The sequence below is a fragment of the Ixodes scapularis genome, unplaced genomic scaffold (assembly GCF_016920785.2).
Source record: "Ixodes scapularis isolate PalLabHiFi unplaced genomic scaffold, ASM1692078v2 PGA_scaffold2__306_contigs__length_199485367, whole genome shotgun sequence".
Taxonomy (NCBI): domain Eukaryota; kingdom Metazoa; phylum Arthropoda; class Arachnida; order Ixodida; family Ixodidae; genus Ixodes; species Ixodes scapularis.
In genome coordinates this window covers 11,192,861-11,210,738 of record NW_024609857.1, presented here as the reverse complement: position 1 = coordinate 11,210,738, position 17,878 = coordinate 11,192,861, and the positions used below count along the sequence as shown (strand labels likewise).

At 46.9% G+C, this 17,878-nt stretch overlaps 1 protein-coding gene across 1 annotated transcript in view; it reads left to right on the top strand.

The window, feature by feature from the left end:
- Positions 1–15,721, top strand: part of LOC8033156 (protein SSUH2 homolog) — a 62,214-nt gene extending 46,493 nt beyond the window's left edge. Inside the window, 9 exon segments of the mRNA XM_029995732.4 lie at positions 3,809–3,938; positions 6,105–6,165; positions 6,277–6,464; positions 8,543–8,637; positions 11,713–11,805; positions 12,357–12,459; positions 13,111–13,125; positions 13,127–13,216; positions 15,478–15,721. Of these exon segments, the coding sequence (XP_029851592.1) occupies positions 3,809–3,938; positions 6,105–6,165; positions 6,277–6,464; positions 8,543–8,637; positions 11,713–11,805; positions 12,357–12,459; positions 13,111–13,125; positions 13,127–13,216; positions 15,478–15,624 (922 nt within the window). The 3' untranslated portion in view covers positions 15,625–15,721.
- The last annotated feature ends 2,157 nt before the right edge of the window (positions 15,722–17,878 follow it).

Genomic DNA, 17,878 nt, shown 5'->3' with positions numbered 1-17,878 from the left:
GCAACATTACATGAGCTTCGTAACACCGAATCTAATGCTGACGATGTCGCACTTTTGAATCATGACGATCGGCAGTTGCGCCTGCTCTGCACAAGCACCAAAATGGCGGCGTTCACAACACTGTCGGGGAAGAGAGTGCCGATACTCTAAGCGCAGCTCATTTATTGGCTCTAGTTGCCGCGAAACTCCTTTTCCCTGACTGAAACTGAAAGTAAATATGAATAATACACCATTATTATAGCTTATTTAGTTATAACCAAATACACATAATGAGAGGAGGAAGCGGGCGGGTAGGAGAAACGCGGGTTTTATATGCGACCGTTCTAACCGTCTCAAAAGAGAGAACGCAAGAGCTTGCGCTGGTTTAGAAAAAAAAGGCATCCAAAGAAAAGAGGCGGCACACTGTGTTCTTTGTTATTATGCGTCTAATTGCAAATTGTTGTGTGTATGTTTATTCAGCCGGAAGTTAGTCCGCCTTAGTGGGCGTCTGGTGTCTCAGCTGTAGATGAGCAATTTAGCCAGTGCGGTACAACCGAAAACCTGGGGTCTCCAACGTGCGCCACGCAGTAGTGATGCACGACCGCACGCCGGTACGATGCTCTTCCAGATCGAAACGGGCAGGGGCGGGGTGGGTTCTGCAGCGCGAGCTTTCGCTCCCAGTGCTCCGAGCTGGTGTGCGCTAGACCATGCACTCGGCAACCAACCCCCCCTTGTGCGTCTAATTTATATACAGGTATAAGTATTTGAAGATCGACAATGGACGTCGATCGTCTCGAGGTAATGTAACGTAATAACATTATATAAATTATAAACTGGTTGAAGGACTGAACGACTTAATTTTTCAATTCTTGGATTGTAATGTGGCGGTAGCCTATTGTACTTACTGTTGATGAAGAGCAATATGAGGTGTCGAGGTAATGATTAAATGATGAGGCTCTATAAGGACGACGACATTAATGGGTGTTCAACCACAACGTACAGTGCCAGACTTGTTTCAAGTATCGTGTACCCAAAGACTTTCTTCACCCGCAACAGTATATGGTAGAATCAATGAGGATGTTGCTTTACAACTGTACGTGGAACAGGAAAACTGCACTGTGCAGAAGCGCGGCTTATTCGTTAATATGAGGGACGGATTTCTAGCAGCATTCCCTGATTGACTACTTGAAACAAATGGCCTCGTTGACGTAAAGTGTCCCCGTTCCAAAAGATTCTTGAAGCATACTTAAACCGCAAAGGAGTATGAGGCGAAAAATAAGAAAAAGGAGTCTGGTGTGAAAGGTCCAGATCACCACCGTAGCTTCTACTATCAAATACAAGGGCAGTTACACAATACACAAAGAAAGGTTTGTGATTTAGTTATATTTACACTTAAGGGCATTGATATCCAAGCTATTCAGAGAGATGACACCTCCTGGTCAACCAACATAGAGCCTTTTCTACTCAAGTTTTACATGGAAGGCCAGACTTCCGCTGAAATTCCTCACGTAGGCGAGTTGTCCGACCGAATAAACTGCCATTACTCCCGATGTGGGTATCTCTCGATCTTTGTTCGTAAGCGATAGTATCATGAGATCGAGGGGTGTGGCTATTCTTCCGTCGAATATTGCTTCGGCGGGTTTTTTTCCGTGTAAGATGAGACCGACGCGTGCTGCCGGAACAAGAACCTGGCGATTCTTCACTGAACGGTTTCTTCCGTAAGCTTCAAAAGGAATTTCTTTTTTCGTTTCGCACACCATCTGTTCTGCTTGCCCGTTAGTTGCAGGATGGTATGGTGCATTAATGTGATGCCTGATGCCGTTTTTTTTTTCTTCAAAAACTTGTTTATTTTATTTGAAGCAAGATTTGGCGCGTTATCAGAGAAAAGTATTTTCGGTAGGGCAAAAGTAGGTAAAAGAGACCGTAGAACGTCAATGACGTGTTTGGACGTCGTGGCAGACATCGTGTAAACTTCCAGCCACTTAGAGTACGCATCGTACATGACTCCGCAGATCTGGATACGTTTCGCCACCCACCGACTGAATAGTGGATCGTTTTCAGTTACTGTTCGAGTCTTTCCACAAAGTTAGCCCAGGTGCCAAGACTTTTGTCGAAAGCGGTAAGTGTTCGAAACGTCGACAACGTCGGTAGCCACGTGTTGTGCTTGAAACTGGACACTTAACGATCGCTGAGAAGAAACTTGCTTGTTCGTCTGCCATGAGTCGTCCGATATCCGGTCATCACCACAACACCATCTCCCGACAAAACTGGTCTTCATTGTCCGCATGTCCATGGTTAGCAATCACGTCAACTTATAAATTCCCGAACGCTCATAACTTGCCGTCGCTAAACGCCATTCATTCATAGCGTCTTCATTGCAAATAAACGTCTTCCTATTTCTTCTGATGGTTTCCCTAAGCTGTACTTACAACATAATGTGTTTCGGTACTTCCGAAAATATTGCAACGGCGTTTGTTTTCCGGGAACTATAATGCAACAACCTTTACAACATCTTCCGGACCCCGTGAAACACAATATTTCGTGACGATAATTATTTTAGTCGTCATTAAAATGGTGAGGTAAGTACCGTAAATCGCGAAGCAGTTTACTCGACGTCCGCTGCCACTGGTTGAGTCTACTGAGCGTGCATTCCTGCAGAGGAAATTTTCATTGATAGAATATTGACACGTCAATCAACATTTGATTCCTTCTTGGTAAGATTTATTGCGAAAGCACGTTACAACCGCCGACCGCATCTCCCTATATCAGACAACAATTTATACCCAGCCTGACATTCTCGCATACATCCGTTTGCTGGGCCACGCTACTTGAGCTAGCTGAGCACAGCTGGCAGCGGCGCGAGCAAGGCCACGAGGGGAACGTGATGGTGCTCGAGCCATCCCACTGTGAACCAATGTTTCGGCCACCCCACGGGTGCGTGTCGCCATCTATTGGTTGAACTAACGCCTTGTTCAAGATGGCTGCCGTGGGACCGCAGCCTTAAGTGCAACGACTACTGAAATGAAAACAATAAACCATAAACCAAAAACAGTTGTGTATTTGGTCGTCGAAGCAACGTGAAAAATAACTCGCTACTTTTCATTTTTAGTAATGCGTCCCTTTAGAGAATCGGTAACGAGTAACGTATTTCGTTACTTTTTGAGCGAGTAACGAGTAACAGTATTTAGTTACTTTTTTTTTTTTTTTGGGGGGGGGGGGGGGGGGCAACGTGTACATGTCTGATTAAGACAGCCTCGCCCGCTCTTTGTCTGGTGAGACTGTGATCCCATAGGCTGCCCAAGTGTTAACGCAATGACCCGGGCTGACCACGCACGGTCACTCTTAAATACCGACCTGCAGTTTTTATGTCGCCTTCTTTCTTTTATTGTTTTGCTGTAGGTCGCCATGCGAGTACAAGCCGAATTTCATCTACTTTTCATTGATTTCTCTCAAACGTTGCTAAGGAGTTTTAGTAGATCCTTCCGGTTACGAGTTCCGATAACAATACGATACGATGCACGCGCTAAGGCACCGGCGGTGTATCTGGCACCGTTATCGTAACTGTCTACTAAAACTCCCTGCTTTTGTGTCTACCGGTGATTCCCCGATGTGAAGGTCATACAGTAAGGGGGCTTCCCCCAGTTCCGCTTGACGAACACACACAGAAAGATACGGAAGGATTCCCAGACTTGCCGAAGAAGATTTTATAGTCTCAGTAGCTGTGGTATCAGCCAGTGGATATTTCACTCAGCATCGTGGCCGTATGTTCGGCCCTGAAGATGGCGACCAGCGGGTGCCTGACGGCGTACCTTTTTCTACGGACTCTCAGCGCTCCGCAGGTGACGGAGCAAGAGGCCAGGCAAGCCTTAACCAAGCACGTGGCCGAGCACTGCTGCTACGGCAAGGCGTGCGCTCGGGACATGGCCATCACCAAGATCGACCACACGTCTGCCTTTCACGTAAGCCCTCAATCGGAAAGCGGATGACACGCCAGCTGACGATCGCTATCGTTCAAACGGTTGCAACGGAAGCTCGTTCTTCAGTCACTGAATTGACCGAACCGTTTAAAGTAGTGGTCGTGACTGGATACTAAACTACAAGAAAGATGGACGAGAGGCCGATAATCTTAATGTCGAGCATACAGTAAACGACAAATAAACAGTTCGTGTTCGCCGATTTATGACCGTATTTCGTACGTTCCGACCATAGTGTACTGCAAATCATAAGGATATATGAATGTCTCGTCAACCTGCCCGTCTCGGTCTCTTCAAAGCCTAAGGCAAAGATGTGAACGAACGAAGCATCGAAGAGTGACCAGTTTGACCAGCGCAGAGGAAGCTCCGGTTAGGGAGGTCGGTTTTATGCAGTAGTAGAAGGCCGACATGCACGTCTGCCTTTTAACAGCGCACTCTATCGCCGCCAAACTGATATAAATTTTGTTTAAATTTGTGGTCAAGTAAGATTGCATTTAATCGCCTTAAGGCCCCTTCACACACTTTCGTTTGCTTAGAACCGAGTTCTTGTGACCTCTTACGATGAGAAAGCAGGCTAGCACGGTTGCGCCATCTATGAGGTGGCGCTGGAACTGCATTTCACTAGAGCGAAGGCTTTGTGGTATTTGCGAGTTAAAATGTACGTACTATCTACGAGAAATGATTGTTTATTACATTGTTCAAAGTTCTTCGAGATAAAAAAGAAAAAAAGAAGGAATGATGGTCGGAAAAATAGGAAATATACGGAAACTTCGAGAGTTCCATGGCTACCCGATATCGGTGGCAGTATGTTCTCTCGTCCAAAGCCTCTCAATAAAAATCACGCTTCGCGTTTCTGACACGTACCGACAACCATAGCTGTACGGAGTTGCGAGACGGGTACCGTGTCACGAGCGAGTGCTCTGCCGCCATTTGCTTCCAAGGGCCTCACGAGGTATGCTTCTCGTGCATTGGCTTATTTGACGCTACCTCCAAGACAAACACAAACACATCGAGGACCTTTACTCGTAGGACATTTTAACAGTATTTAACGAACACGATCGCAAGCAATTGCAAGTTTGCGAATAAACCTTTACACGAAATTGTTAATTGATTCGATAAGGTAGGGGTTACGGTGTTTTAACGTAAAATGTGAGCAGCTTTTTTTTTATATCTTGTGAGCGGGCAGCACTGTAAAAAAAGTGCTGCATGGAGGTAGTAATGCTGCCTTGCCGATGGGGTATTCACACGAGGGAGAAATCCCGGGGATTTCTCCCCGGAACGCGCGCATCACGAGATTAAAACGCGAGGCTTTTGCACAACGCAAAGCCTGACGTTTTCGTCGTGGGATGCGCCTGCCGAGGAGAAATCCCCGGGATTTCTCCCTCGTGTGAATACCTGTAGATTCCCTGTAACGCCGGCCTTCGTCTGCCTGAGAAGGGTGCTTCACCTTACGGACCCTCTTCGCGCGGGGAAGCGACTCGCACAACAAACGCGGAGTGGCCGCTGGATTTGTGCGCAACCTGCTCTGACCTTCTGTGTGTCTGAAGCCGAAGGAATGCCACATACACTATGCAAAGACCTAGTACATCGCTGATCTTGCGCGCTAGCCCGTGTTGTTTCTGACCACGATAGAAAACGGCTAATAAAGTAGAGCACGTGTCCGCGGAATTCGAATTGGCGTGGAGGCATGCCTCACTCGCCATTTGGTTAGCAAGATGGCTCGTGCCAAACGAAGCACTATAATCACCGACATGACAACAAGCGCAGGGAATCTCTTTCAAATGTTCGTTGCGTTTCATCGTGCTTTGGCTGCCCTTGCGCGCTCGTAATTCACGAGACGCCTAAGTGCCATCGATAGTGGGGCACTTCGATGCCACCTCGATGGCAACTCCTCCCTATAGTTCTTATCTTGTCAGCGACGAGGCCAAGGAATGTTGACGAAACCATTGAAATTTATGCACTCCTAATGTTCGGAAGTAGAAGAAAGAAAAAAATTGAGACTTTGGGCTAATCTTTTTGTCGCGAGTGTATCATATACGCGTTGTTCAGAACGCAAAGTCCCGGAGGCAGCTCCTGAAAGGCGTACCTTACGTCGTCAGTAGATACACCTGAAAACGCTTTTGACGTTATTCCAACGTTGTCTCGGTGCAGTACACGCTGGAAACGTTCACGGAGAAGAGACAGACCGCCTGGTGCTTCGAGCCATACACAGGTAGGGGCCAAAGAACTCGTTCCGCTTCTTTAGAAGCGCAATGAATCTCTTTTGTTATTCTCCCGAGTGCAGTACATAACATGTGTGTTGTCTCTGTGTCTGGGTTCTAAGGCGGTCCCGTGGACGGGCCCTCGGCGGGCCCTGCCCCGGGCCCCTGGGAGGTCCCGGTGCCCGTGCCGACGGCCTTCCAGTGCCAGAGCAGCGCGGTCGAGGTGCCCCATACGGCCTCGGTCAAGACTTGCCACACCTGCGGAGGAGTTGGGCGGAAGCGATGCGCCAGCTGCTCCGGCAACGGATACGTGAGTGCGCCGCTCTCCTCTACTCCTCGGCGCTTACTCCTTGACAAAAACTCCTCGTCTATTACTTTGTTTCACATTAAAGGCCGCTTCACACACTTGCGACTTCTTACCAACGTGTGATTTAAAGGGAAGCTGAAATGGTCCTTCAATTCGAACAGTAAAAGTTGTATTGTAGACACCTTAAAAATTATGTGTCTTCAGTTTTAATTCAATCTTATCAGCAGGTGACGCGCCGGCGCTTGCGAGCACGCTCCTTTGCTGAGTGAAAGTCCGCCTGCTTCTTGCACAGGGGTTGCGATGACGTTAAAACGCCGAACTCTTATTGGCTAATTGAAAAAAAAAATTGATAGACCTCAAGGCATTTAGCATTGAGGTCTACCAACTATCCTTCCAATCAAAGCCAATCAGAGCTCGGCCTCGTTCTGACGTCACCACGACTCCTCCGCAAGAAGCAGACGACTTGCTGTCTGCGTTGGTCTACCGTAAATGCCGGCGCCGCGCCGCCGCGAAAAACCAGATTGGCGGCGCCGCGCCGCCAGTTTTGGCTCAAGTGCGTCTCAGCATGCAGCAGCTTGGCCGGTACTCGTTTATTAAATTTATCCAGCGCTTGAAGTGTATTGTCTCGTGGTCGTTGCAGAAGATCACAAGAACTTGGTCTTAAGTAAACGCGAGCGTGTGAACAGGCCTGACGTTCAACCGCAGCCAACGCTACCGTCCAATAGAGCCAATCACGCAGCGCCAAAAGTGTATCGTCACGGCGCTCGGCGTCTTTGTGCGTTTGATGATTACCGGTTAGGCCAATCGCGCACCGTAAATACGGTGTGATCCTGCGCTTTCTTCTTTCTTTTTTTTTTTTACATCGAAATTGTTTATGGCTAGGGTTCCGTGAATTTTTCGTGTGCGTCAACAAAAATTCAGTTCCCGAATTTCATGCAAAATCGCTTCATTCTATGCAAAAGCATATACGTCTCATCACTTGCATGTGCATTTTAAGTAGATTCTAACCGTTTTCAACAAAATGGTCATCGTAAGAATATAACATCGGACACGAGGAAAGACGAAAATCTTAACTGCTTCGTTGTCTGTTTCTTTATATAAAGGAGAAATCGCGAACATTTAACCGAATGATTCGTGGAATGATTCAATCCTGCAGAACGACGTTTTTGAACGGTTAAATAATGATAAAAACATTTTCCTCGTTCGTGCACGCGCGCTGAAAGCTACGTGCTCGTGTACCCGCAATGCACGAGACATTAGGCGCAAACATACATTTTCTTGGCTTTTACTCAAACAGTGTCGGACGCAAATGTTAATTGTCGCCTTATCTTGAACAGATTTCACGCCATTAGCATGTTTGACGACAGGCTTTCAGTTGTGAAGACAACAAAAATAAGAAAAACGGGGATCACGCGTTCGGGTTGACTGTGTCGCAATCTGTACAATAGGAAGACTCCGATAGCAGTAAATTTTAATCCCGAAAATTTTATGAACTAAAAACTGACACTGTATAATGACTTTTGGCTTTTGTGGATGTTTTTTGTTTTTTTTAGTTTGCAATTTAGTACGTCATCTTATGTATATCAGCAAATTATTCGGGTTTATTACTTAAAAAAGGAAATTATCGGTTGGTTCAAAGGATACGGTGATATGAAATAAGCAATCAGCAGCTGATAACATAACGGTTTCCACGGTAACATGTCGAAAAACAAAGAAAAACAAACATGTGCGCATATTCCATAGTTTTATTTTTATACCTTTAGTCTCGCGAATTTTAATGGAGCAAAATAGCTACGGCACAAGGCTGCCTCTTTGTTTACGGCACTATTCCCAACTCCAAAGACGGCGACGCCATCCAGCGTTGAAGACGCGACGGAGGGAAGCGAGGAGCTACCGCCACTTATCCAAGTCTGCAACGAAAACTAGCTGGCGCGGCATGGCGGCCGAAATGTGAAACATTTAATGCGCGGCATTGGAATTTCACATATACTGTTGTTTGCACTGGACTGTCTGCTTTGCCTCGTTTGCTGCCGTGAAGCCAACTCTCGCAAAATCGCTTTCTCTCTTTCGGATTTGTCCAGGAGCAGTGCAACTACTGTCAGGGCGACGGTCAGAAGAGAAGTCTGTCCGGAGACAACGACCGCTGCTTCCAATGTCACGGCATGGGACGAAAGCGGTGCGTGTCTTGGCCTTCACTCCGCAGCTCTCGTTCTCCTCGTGTACGAAGGAGCACCGGGAAAGCCCCTTCAGGTCGACTGAATATACTCCGTTTCACCTGACGATGAACCGCAGCAGACGAGCAGTCCAAGCGGATCCCGCTCTGTGAACGTATTACCGGACTGCGCGTTCGGCATGTCGCGGTTGCCACTCCGGAAGGTCATCTGACACTCGCGCGGTATAATGGATTGGCCCCCATTTCTCTTATTGTTTGCTGCGGTCCAGCGTGAGGTGAAACCTGAAACGGAGTGTGGATCTGCCAAATGGCTCAAGCACCGCTTAATACCTTCGAGAAAACCACATTTCTTAGAAAAAAACAAAATACCTTGTCTGTTTTAATACGAGCCCGCCTTCACCGGTGAGATATGTATTAAGTTCCGGCACCGACTGGACATTTCATTCTTCGTTTTATCATTCCTGGTAAACCGAGACGCGCTTTATTTTCTATTATTATTTAAGCGATACCGGCTATATTTCAGCGCCTATCCTGACGAAAGGTAGATAGATTAACGCTGCAATCTTCGAACGCACTAAAGTGGCGAAGGCAAGCGTTTTGTTTATAATTCCATGACGTAACTTCTTTTGGCTGACGTGGGAGCCAAGTTCGTGGCATGACTCGTTCAACGTCTCGCAATCCTTGGGGGGTATATTTTTTTGTGTCGCGTACTTTGCAGGGAAATGTGTACGTAAGTGTGTATTCCGAAAAAAAAAAGGAAAAAAAAAAACCCGTATATATATATATATATATATATATATATATATATATATATATATATATATATATATATATATATATATATATATATATATATATATATATATATATTTTTTTTTTTTTTTTTTTAGCGCGGTTATTTAGCGGCAGTACGCCCTCGAGGGTAAATCACCCGCGATGTGTAAATGGCGAACTACGAAATCGAAAAATCGTTTTTACCGAAAAAACGAAGCCTGCGATGTGACACTTAGCGTGATTTTTCACGCGGTCGCGCGTAAATATATATATATATACTTCTTTTTTTTTTTTTAAATGTCGAAAAAAAATTTTTTACGGGTTTGTTTTTTGCCGTCTTTCTGCAAATGACGGAGTGAATGTTCGCAGTGACTGCTTCTCCGATCGCTTACACCGTAAAACATCCCGTAGCGTTTACTTTTTTCGCGGCGCTTTCGGAGTACAAATCACTATTTGGCACTCCAGCTCGCCGCTCGCCCTCTCGCGGACGAACGAAGAACCAGAGGAGCGGGTACAGCGGTGCGGAGACGATGGCAGGGACTGTCGGCCTTGGTGCTGCTATATTACCGCACGGTTCTGGTCGACGTGTTCGTGTGTGAGGCAGTTTTAACGAAAAAACTGAGCGCGTTAAAATATGAATTCTTATGTTCCGAGGCGGAACAGCGTTGTACAAAGGGACCGGAATATCCCGTTTCACTATAGGACGTTTCGTATATCGCATACGCTGAGGATGCGTGGTCTTGTGGTCGCCAGCTCAATTTGTGCTCAACGTGACGGCAAGCGCTTCCTCTAGTAGTGAGGAGCTCTATCGCGTACGGTGTACAAAAAGTTTGTTCTTTGACCTAAGTATAGGAGAAAACTGGTCGCGGAACGGTATGTCGAGCAATGGACATTGGGAATGGGTTCGCAGGCCGTTACAAAGAACATGACCATTTGTTCCAAGCTCTTTTAAAGGACACAATACGCGTACTTGCTTTCAGGCAAAAGGCAAATGAAGAAATGCTTTAAGTTCTTTAAGCGCGTCTGCGCTAGCCAGCCGTTCGTGATGACAGCTTGTTTTGATGAGGCAATAAATAAAACTCATAGACACGCTGATGGCGTTAATAGGCAGTTTTAGGATAGCGTTACCGCAAGCTACCGTGAGCACGACAACGCCTGGCGCGCGTTGAAAATTATGCTTCGAAGGCGCAGCGCGAATTTCCGGTTGCAATGCTTCACCATACGGTAGCCTGCAGTCACGCTATCCTAAAACTTCTTAACAATAACCATAGCGCATTATGATCACGGGTGAAAGTACACTAAAACCGTGACTGTGAGCAGCGAGTTGGGAACGCGTGACACGAAGGCATTAATACTGTGAACGCTGCTCTTCCGGGGCTTGACGGTCTTCGTGCGCGGATCAATTTATAGAGCACTTGTGGCCAGGCAGAGTGCAGACACCATGATATCTTCAGCACACTGAAATATATTTTGCCACAGAGACGTGGCCGATGCCCAAAACGCGCTCTTCCTCCAAAGCTCCGCAAGTTGAGGTTTCCGCAACTTTTAAATATCAGGATGCTCGTTTTCCTAACGCACATCAACTCCCCCGTCACCTGTAATATGCTCCTGCCCTGACCGCTTCGGATCTGTAAAACACTTAAATATTTTTAGCGCACTGACCAGCGTCGGCGAGCAGGCGCACCGGAGATCTTGGGGAATTCATCCCCATCTCTTCCGTCATCTTGGAACTACCGCCCCGCCACCTATAGAGCGTTGGAGTTTTCGAATACGATCTACGAATAGAGCTTGGCGAATGGCGACGTCCAAATCGTGCTTAGATTTTTAAATGAAGCCGGCGATATGTGATACTTTGGGCGTGATGTTGGTGTTGTTCGTTTTTATCGAACATTGTTACTCTTGTGTAATGCTCTTGAACTAAAGACACTTACAATCGATTAATAAATGTAATATATGAATGATGTTTCCCATGCTTCCGTCATGCTCCGTATCACATCGTAGACTTCATTATTATTATTTTTTTTTTTTATGTCTGAACATATTTTTGGTTTCCTCACTCGCCGAGCTGTCTCAATGGATGTGAGCGATTGGTGGTTCTTTCTCTTTTCTGGGGGAAGCCGACGCACACATCTATTTTCAGAGTGTTTCGTGGTTGAGCAGCGCATGGGCGGCACTGGTGCATAACATAAAGAAATCGGGAGCGCCGACTTGTTCGCAAAGCACTTGGGAAAGCTCCGGAAGAGCGTAGAAATTCGCTCGAGTCTCTTACCTAATATTTCTCGTTGCGTTCTTGTTCCTCGGCAGCTGCTGGAAATGTAATGGTGACGGCGTAGCACCTTGCCGGGCCTGTTCGGGAACGGGCCAGATCAAGTGTTACATCAAACTCACCGTCGTCTGGTAAGCCGTCCCCGCCCGACGACTGGGGCGCCAAAATGGCCGGAACGCCGCCTTACATATTATACAGCGTGTTTGGAAGAAAAATAGAAAAATAAACTGGCGTTTTTCTCACCTCAAATAATAAACAATGCATCGCTGCGAGTGCTCCGTCTCCGCCCGAGTGTACGGTTGGAACCAGATGAATACTTTCAGAAATTATCTGATTCCAAAGTTATAAGCAATTTTTTTTCTTTGGAAATTTAAATGGGAAAATGAGATTCGTTCTCCCGGTATCCGCAGACGCTATTCATCACCGTATACTCACGGGCATTGTGGCCGCTTTTTAATTTTTTTCGTTAAAACATTTTTGACAAATGCTTGACTGTTGACTCGGAGAACGGTATGTCCTGCACATTTCGCATTTTATCCCAGCTGCTAGCGTTGCATTCGGTTGGAGATTGAGCGTTCCGGCGATGCATAGTTTTTATTTTTATTTTTTCGGTAAGACACGTCCTACTTCTCTCGTCCAGGCAACGCACTGCGGCTCAGGAAAGTTCTTCCTCTCGTTTCAGGTCTAACAGGGTGGATGATCACGTGGTGGAACACTCATTTGTGCCCGACGACCAGATCAAGTTCGTCTCGGGTCAGCTGGTCTTCGAGGAACAGAATTCCAGGGTGTGTCCACGAGTTCAGACTTAAGCGATTTCACTCTTCATTTTTCTTCGCAGTCACACGGCGTGGCTTATTCTGTTTTCGTCTCGTGATTGGTTCTTCGACGTCCTTATCGGCGAATGCCGCTCTCTCATTGGCTAATAATTGATAATGAGGTGCTCGGGAGGGCTTGCCACACCCTGCTTAAGCAGTCAGTATCTATGCAGAGCGCAAGTTCGTCCGCTTCTTGCGCAGGGATTGTGTTGATGTCAGAACGCCGATCTCTTATTGGCTGATCGGAAAAAAAAGTGCCTCCAATCGAAGCCAATACAAAATAGTGGGTAGACCTCCAGGCATCTAGCATCGAGGTCTACCCACTATCCTTTCAGCCAGACCAATCAGAGCTCGGCGACTTTCTGACGTCACCGCATCCCCTGCGCAAGAAGCAGACGACTTGCTATCCGCGTAGACCTTTCCAGCGCTTATCACCCAGGCGAAAAGTGCTGACTAATGGGGCTTTTGACGCTTGTGCAGCGTTTTATATTTCCTGAAAGAGAGCTACCGCGCATGCCCAGAACGCGTTCCGCAGTCCAGTAGGCAAAGATGGCAGCCCACAAAAGGTGATTATTGGAAAGGTCTGCCCGTGTCGTCATCCGCTCGTCCTTTGCTGCGCAGATCTGGCCCATCAACCCACTTCCCGGACACGACGGTGAACATGGCGTCTGTCCAGCTGGTCCAGAAGCACGCGTCTGCCTTCAAATCCGAGAAGATTCTCATGCAGGTGCGTGTCGGGGCTGCCGGAGGCTCCGGTTCAAAACTGCTCGACGATATTTTCGTTTACATTTGAACTTAATGTAGCCCAAGCTACGGAAGTTTGTATTTCGGATGCTCAGCTAGCGCGTTCTCACTTACGCTGTTGGCAAAAATACCGTCGACCAACTGTGAAGAATAAAGATCAACACGATTTAAATCGTGATTGATATCCGACCAGTTTTACTATGATTATTTAAATCAAACCTTTCCCGCAAAAATAACCTCGAAAATATTTTCTTTTTTATTTACCGTTTGTCTCTCACTTGATGCTCTCTATGTGCATTTGTTTTGTATTTAAATCAAAGAATCATCGCGCTAAAAAAGATTTATTTAAGGCTGAACTGGGGCCCAATGAAGTGGTGTTCTGAGCAAATTGGAGTTACCAACACGCTCGTTTTGTACTTGATTTCTGCCTTTCACATCGTTTGCCAGCTACGCAACGTCCTACTGCAACAAAATCAGAAAGCAAAAGAAAAGTATGAAATCTAGAAAAGTAATATGTCCTGTTGCAATCATGTCGGAACGTCAGATAAAAATAAAATAAAGATTTCTTTACTAAGAGAATTAAGCTGTTTTTGTTTGGGTGTGGCTGGGATTCCACAAAAAGTTATTACTTAAAATGTACTTTACACGTATATTAATGCCCTATTCAGCATTGTTATCAGTGATCGGATGAATTGATCAATCAATCTGCCATCTTGAAAAATACGCCTAATGGTAAGGATTCATTATTTTAAGCAACAATTGTTTATATCAAACTAATCGAATTTAAATCAAGTAAATCTGATATATTCGTTTTTTTTTAAATCATTTTTTTTTAAACTTTGCGTTGATTGCTCAAAATAACCGGTATGACGCGATTAAAAAAAATTAACGGGATTCTTTTTTTGTGTGTGTCACTGATTTATGCGATGCCTGGAAAACGTCTCGCGCACGTTTTTCTTCCGCTACGGACCGGTGATCAGTCGGACTTGGCTTGTTACGGCTATTTACGTGGCACGGTGCCACGTTAAACAGGCGTTGCAACGCTGCTGCTGCTGCTGCTGCTGTTGTTGTACTGACCGAGTGATTCATTGCGAGCCGGGCTTCATCGTGCACTTGACAGATGTTCGCTGGTCTTCCGTTACTGATTCCTTTCTTATTGGTGAAACGAAAGGTCCCTCTCTGCTTTGATCTATTCTCGGCGGAGAATGACGGAAGAGGTTCGTTTCGCTGTAGACGCTCAGCCCCGAACAATCTGAAGACTCCCCATCAATCTCCTTGTCGAATTCTTAATTAAAGTACGAAAAGCGTTGGATGAAAGCTTTTCGAACCTAAATATTGTTCCTGACCCTGCAGGTCCTGATCGCTAGACACGAAAGATGACTGGTACCCCTACAAGTTCGAAGGAGTTCAGACGTTACGTAGCATGCGGGAGACGTACACTTTGCAAAGTTCCAAATCCCGTCTATTGAGATTCGGTATACAAATATCGCCTTTAGAAGTGACAGCGTTGTCCAGAACTCTGTGACGTGTCATTATGGGGAGTGCCTCGATGACGTGCCTTCGATAGCGTGTTTTCGATGAAGTTATGCCCGTACCGAGAAACCGTTATGATCCGGAGGCGGCACTGTTCGATCGACACATGTACGATACATTCTTCCAGCAGATCCCATGCACTTTTGACTTTTCTGTCTGTGTCCGACGTTGCTGTATTCAGTCCTGCGAATCGCCGCAAGGTGTACCAACTACCAACGACCTTCGCAGGCCAAGTTCTACTGCAGACTCGGTGCCTGCTCCGATTGTGCAATGCATTGTGCGGAGATTGCGAATATTGCGTAATCTGCACAAGATCGTCCCTTTTGGAAAGGGTATGCTCTCCAAAGGGGACATTCTGAGCACATTTATTTTAGGCCTCACTTTTTGCCTTTTTTATTTCTGTCCGCGTTCTTCGGGACACCCGTGGTGTCGTCATTTCCTATGACCCTATCAAAGATACTTTGGTGGTTGTCATTTACAGTCATGTCTCCTTAATAATAAACACGTTAATATGAATTCCCCTCTATATAGACATAAATTTCGACGAGAAAAAGGGTAGATGCAGGAATTTTCTCGTAATTACGCACGACTTACATCATGGATGATTTCTGGGGAAAACGGAAGTGATACTAACGATACATGACTGTAGCGAGTTCGCCTCGTGTAACGTTTTTCACACACTCACGAACGCGTTTCCTTCGGCTTTTACAGAGGCAGCGGGTACGCGTCATCCCGGTGTCGACGGTGTACTACGAGTGGCGCTCGCACGTGGGCACCTTCAGCGTGTTCGGCCACGAGAGGAAAGCGTACGCGCCGGACTATCCACAGACCTGCTGCTGCGGCTGCTCCATCCTCTGAATGGCGCCCAACGTGGGGGTGCGGCCACGCTTCGGGAGCGGCACTCGGCTTTCGTCACACGCGCGCTTTTCTCAACACCACCTAGAATGACCAAAGCCCGTGCACGAGGACTTTGACGTCATCACAGTGAGAACGACACCGACGCTACTAGATCAACTCAGTTGTGAAACTCTCGCGCACGGGGGTCTTCCCCTTCCTCCCTTAAGCCCGCCGGATGGATAGATGATGGATGAATCCGGCTGAGCCCTTTGGATCGGGCGGTATCTTACGCCACCTAGCGTTACGGAATGTTAAGCCACCTGTCGCTTGAAGCGCCATCTAGAGGCTGGGTTTTGAAACGGTATTCTTCGAAGACGCTACGGTAGCGCCTTCTAGACGCTTTGCTTCAAAACCTGTGCAACTGTAATTACCATGGGCAGTTCCGTGACTGAGTTGATCTGGTAACGCTGGAAGACACAGTTCGGACACGAGTACCGCGTCAGCGTTCGGCTGGGCTTCGTGTCAAATCATCGCATCGAAGGACGCTGGATATCTGGCTCGGGTCCAATTGCCGAAATGGCGACCGTGATGACGTTCAACGGAGGAAAAGGAGATCGTTCTCAGGCATTGATCATTCCAGGTGGCGTTGGCTTTCCTCGCCTAGGGTCGCCGATGGGAGGAGCAGCGGCGGCGTTCGTTGGTGAGACCCACGGGGCCGTGTCGTCATCTACTTGTATCTACAAGCTGTCTCAAATAGCGGCCAGGCTCTTTAAATCGACCGCGAAAATCGGTTTCTTAACCCATCGCGCTACGAGTTCGTGCAGCGTTGCCCACAGGTGGTGCATTTTTTTCTATAAAATTTGCAGAGCGAACTTACCCGAGGAAAAAGTAAAAAAAAGAAAAAAGCTTAACTCCTATGGAAACGCAGCGAAGCCACATGTCTCCAAACAAAGGGGCGCCCTCTTGTTTGAAGACCGGTGGCTTTGCTGCGTTTCTATGGGAGTTAAGCCTTTTTCTTATTTTACGTTCTCCTCAGATAAGTTCGCTCTTATCGAATTTTATATAAAAAAAATGCAGCACTTGTGGGCAACGCTGCACAAAATGGTAGCGCGATAGGTTAAGAAACCGATTTTGGCGGTCGATTTAAAGAGCCTGGCCGCTATTTGAGACAGCTTGTATAATTCTCTGGAGAAGTACGAGCTTCTACGTTAGTGCGCTCTCAGTTGCATGATTTGCGTCCGCCCGTGGGGCTTGTAGTAAATGCTACGCTGTACGAATGAGAGGACTACATAAGGCAGTGACCTCGAGGTGGTAGACATGTCGTGTGGGCAGTAACATGTGTTTTGACAGACCACCAGGTCAACGAGTTCCCGTTGTCTGCTAGTAAAAAAAGCGCCGGTGATTGCTGCTGGATTCGTAGGACGATAGCTGCTCCTTCTATCCAGCGCCTTAGCACGTGGGAAGCCGAGGGGAGCGTTCAAAACTCCAGACGGAGTATATAGGTTGTTCGAAAAAGCGTGTCACGCCGGTAGAGGGTTCTGCTGGTAGCATTGTCATCGCGTGATGTGTTTCGGATGTGCAAGTTCGCGTTGCATGTTGCACCGTCGGAGAGCGTTTATGTTTTGCGTTACGGAATGTTACGCCGATGTGGGAACGGAATGTGCGTCCTTCCCATATGTTGTATCGGTGTCGTGTTAGAAAGGATGGCTGTTTGTGATGGCTGATCTGTGTGCATGAAGCGAGCGATTTGTGATAGGGTGTCAGCCCCGTACGGCGGCTGTATAGTTGCGATTGAACGATGTAGGTAAAAGTACGACCGAGGAGATTCATACCGTTCGGGTTTCCGCGCTTTTTCGAGCGAAAGCCTGCATTTTGCTTGTATTCGAATGAAGCGAAGCGTTGTTCACGACTCGTAAAAATGTGATTCTGTGATTGCTCGGTTACTCGCGAACATTCTTATCGAGATCCTCTCTCATTTCGAGTGACCCAAATTCGCCAGCTGTTGGGGCATCCCAACCAAACACGCGGCAGGGCGTGATGTTCGTCACACGTGGTACGCATTAGTGGTCGTTCATCATCATTGTATACATCATCATGGGTAGGTTCAGTTATAAACTAAACACCGACGCCTGGTATTTGTAGACGTCCTTACGTCTACAATGCCGCGTTGAACACGAATGGTTCTTGCGATCATTGGCGAAAGCAGCGACATCTTACGTGGGATTCGATATTTTCGGGTTATATTCCTATGTCTTTCTCCTTTCAACTACACTTC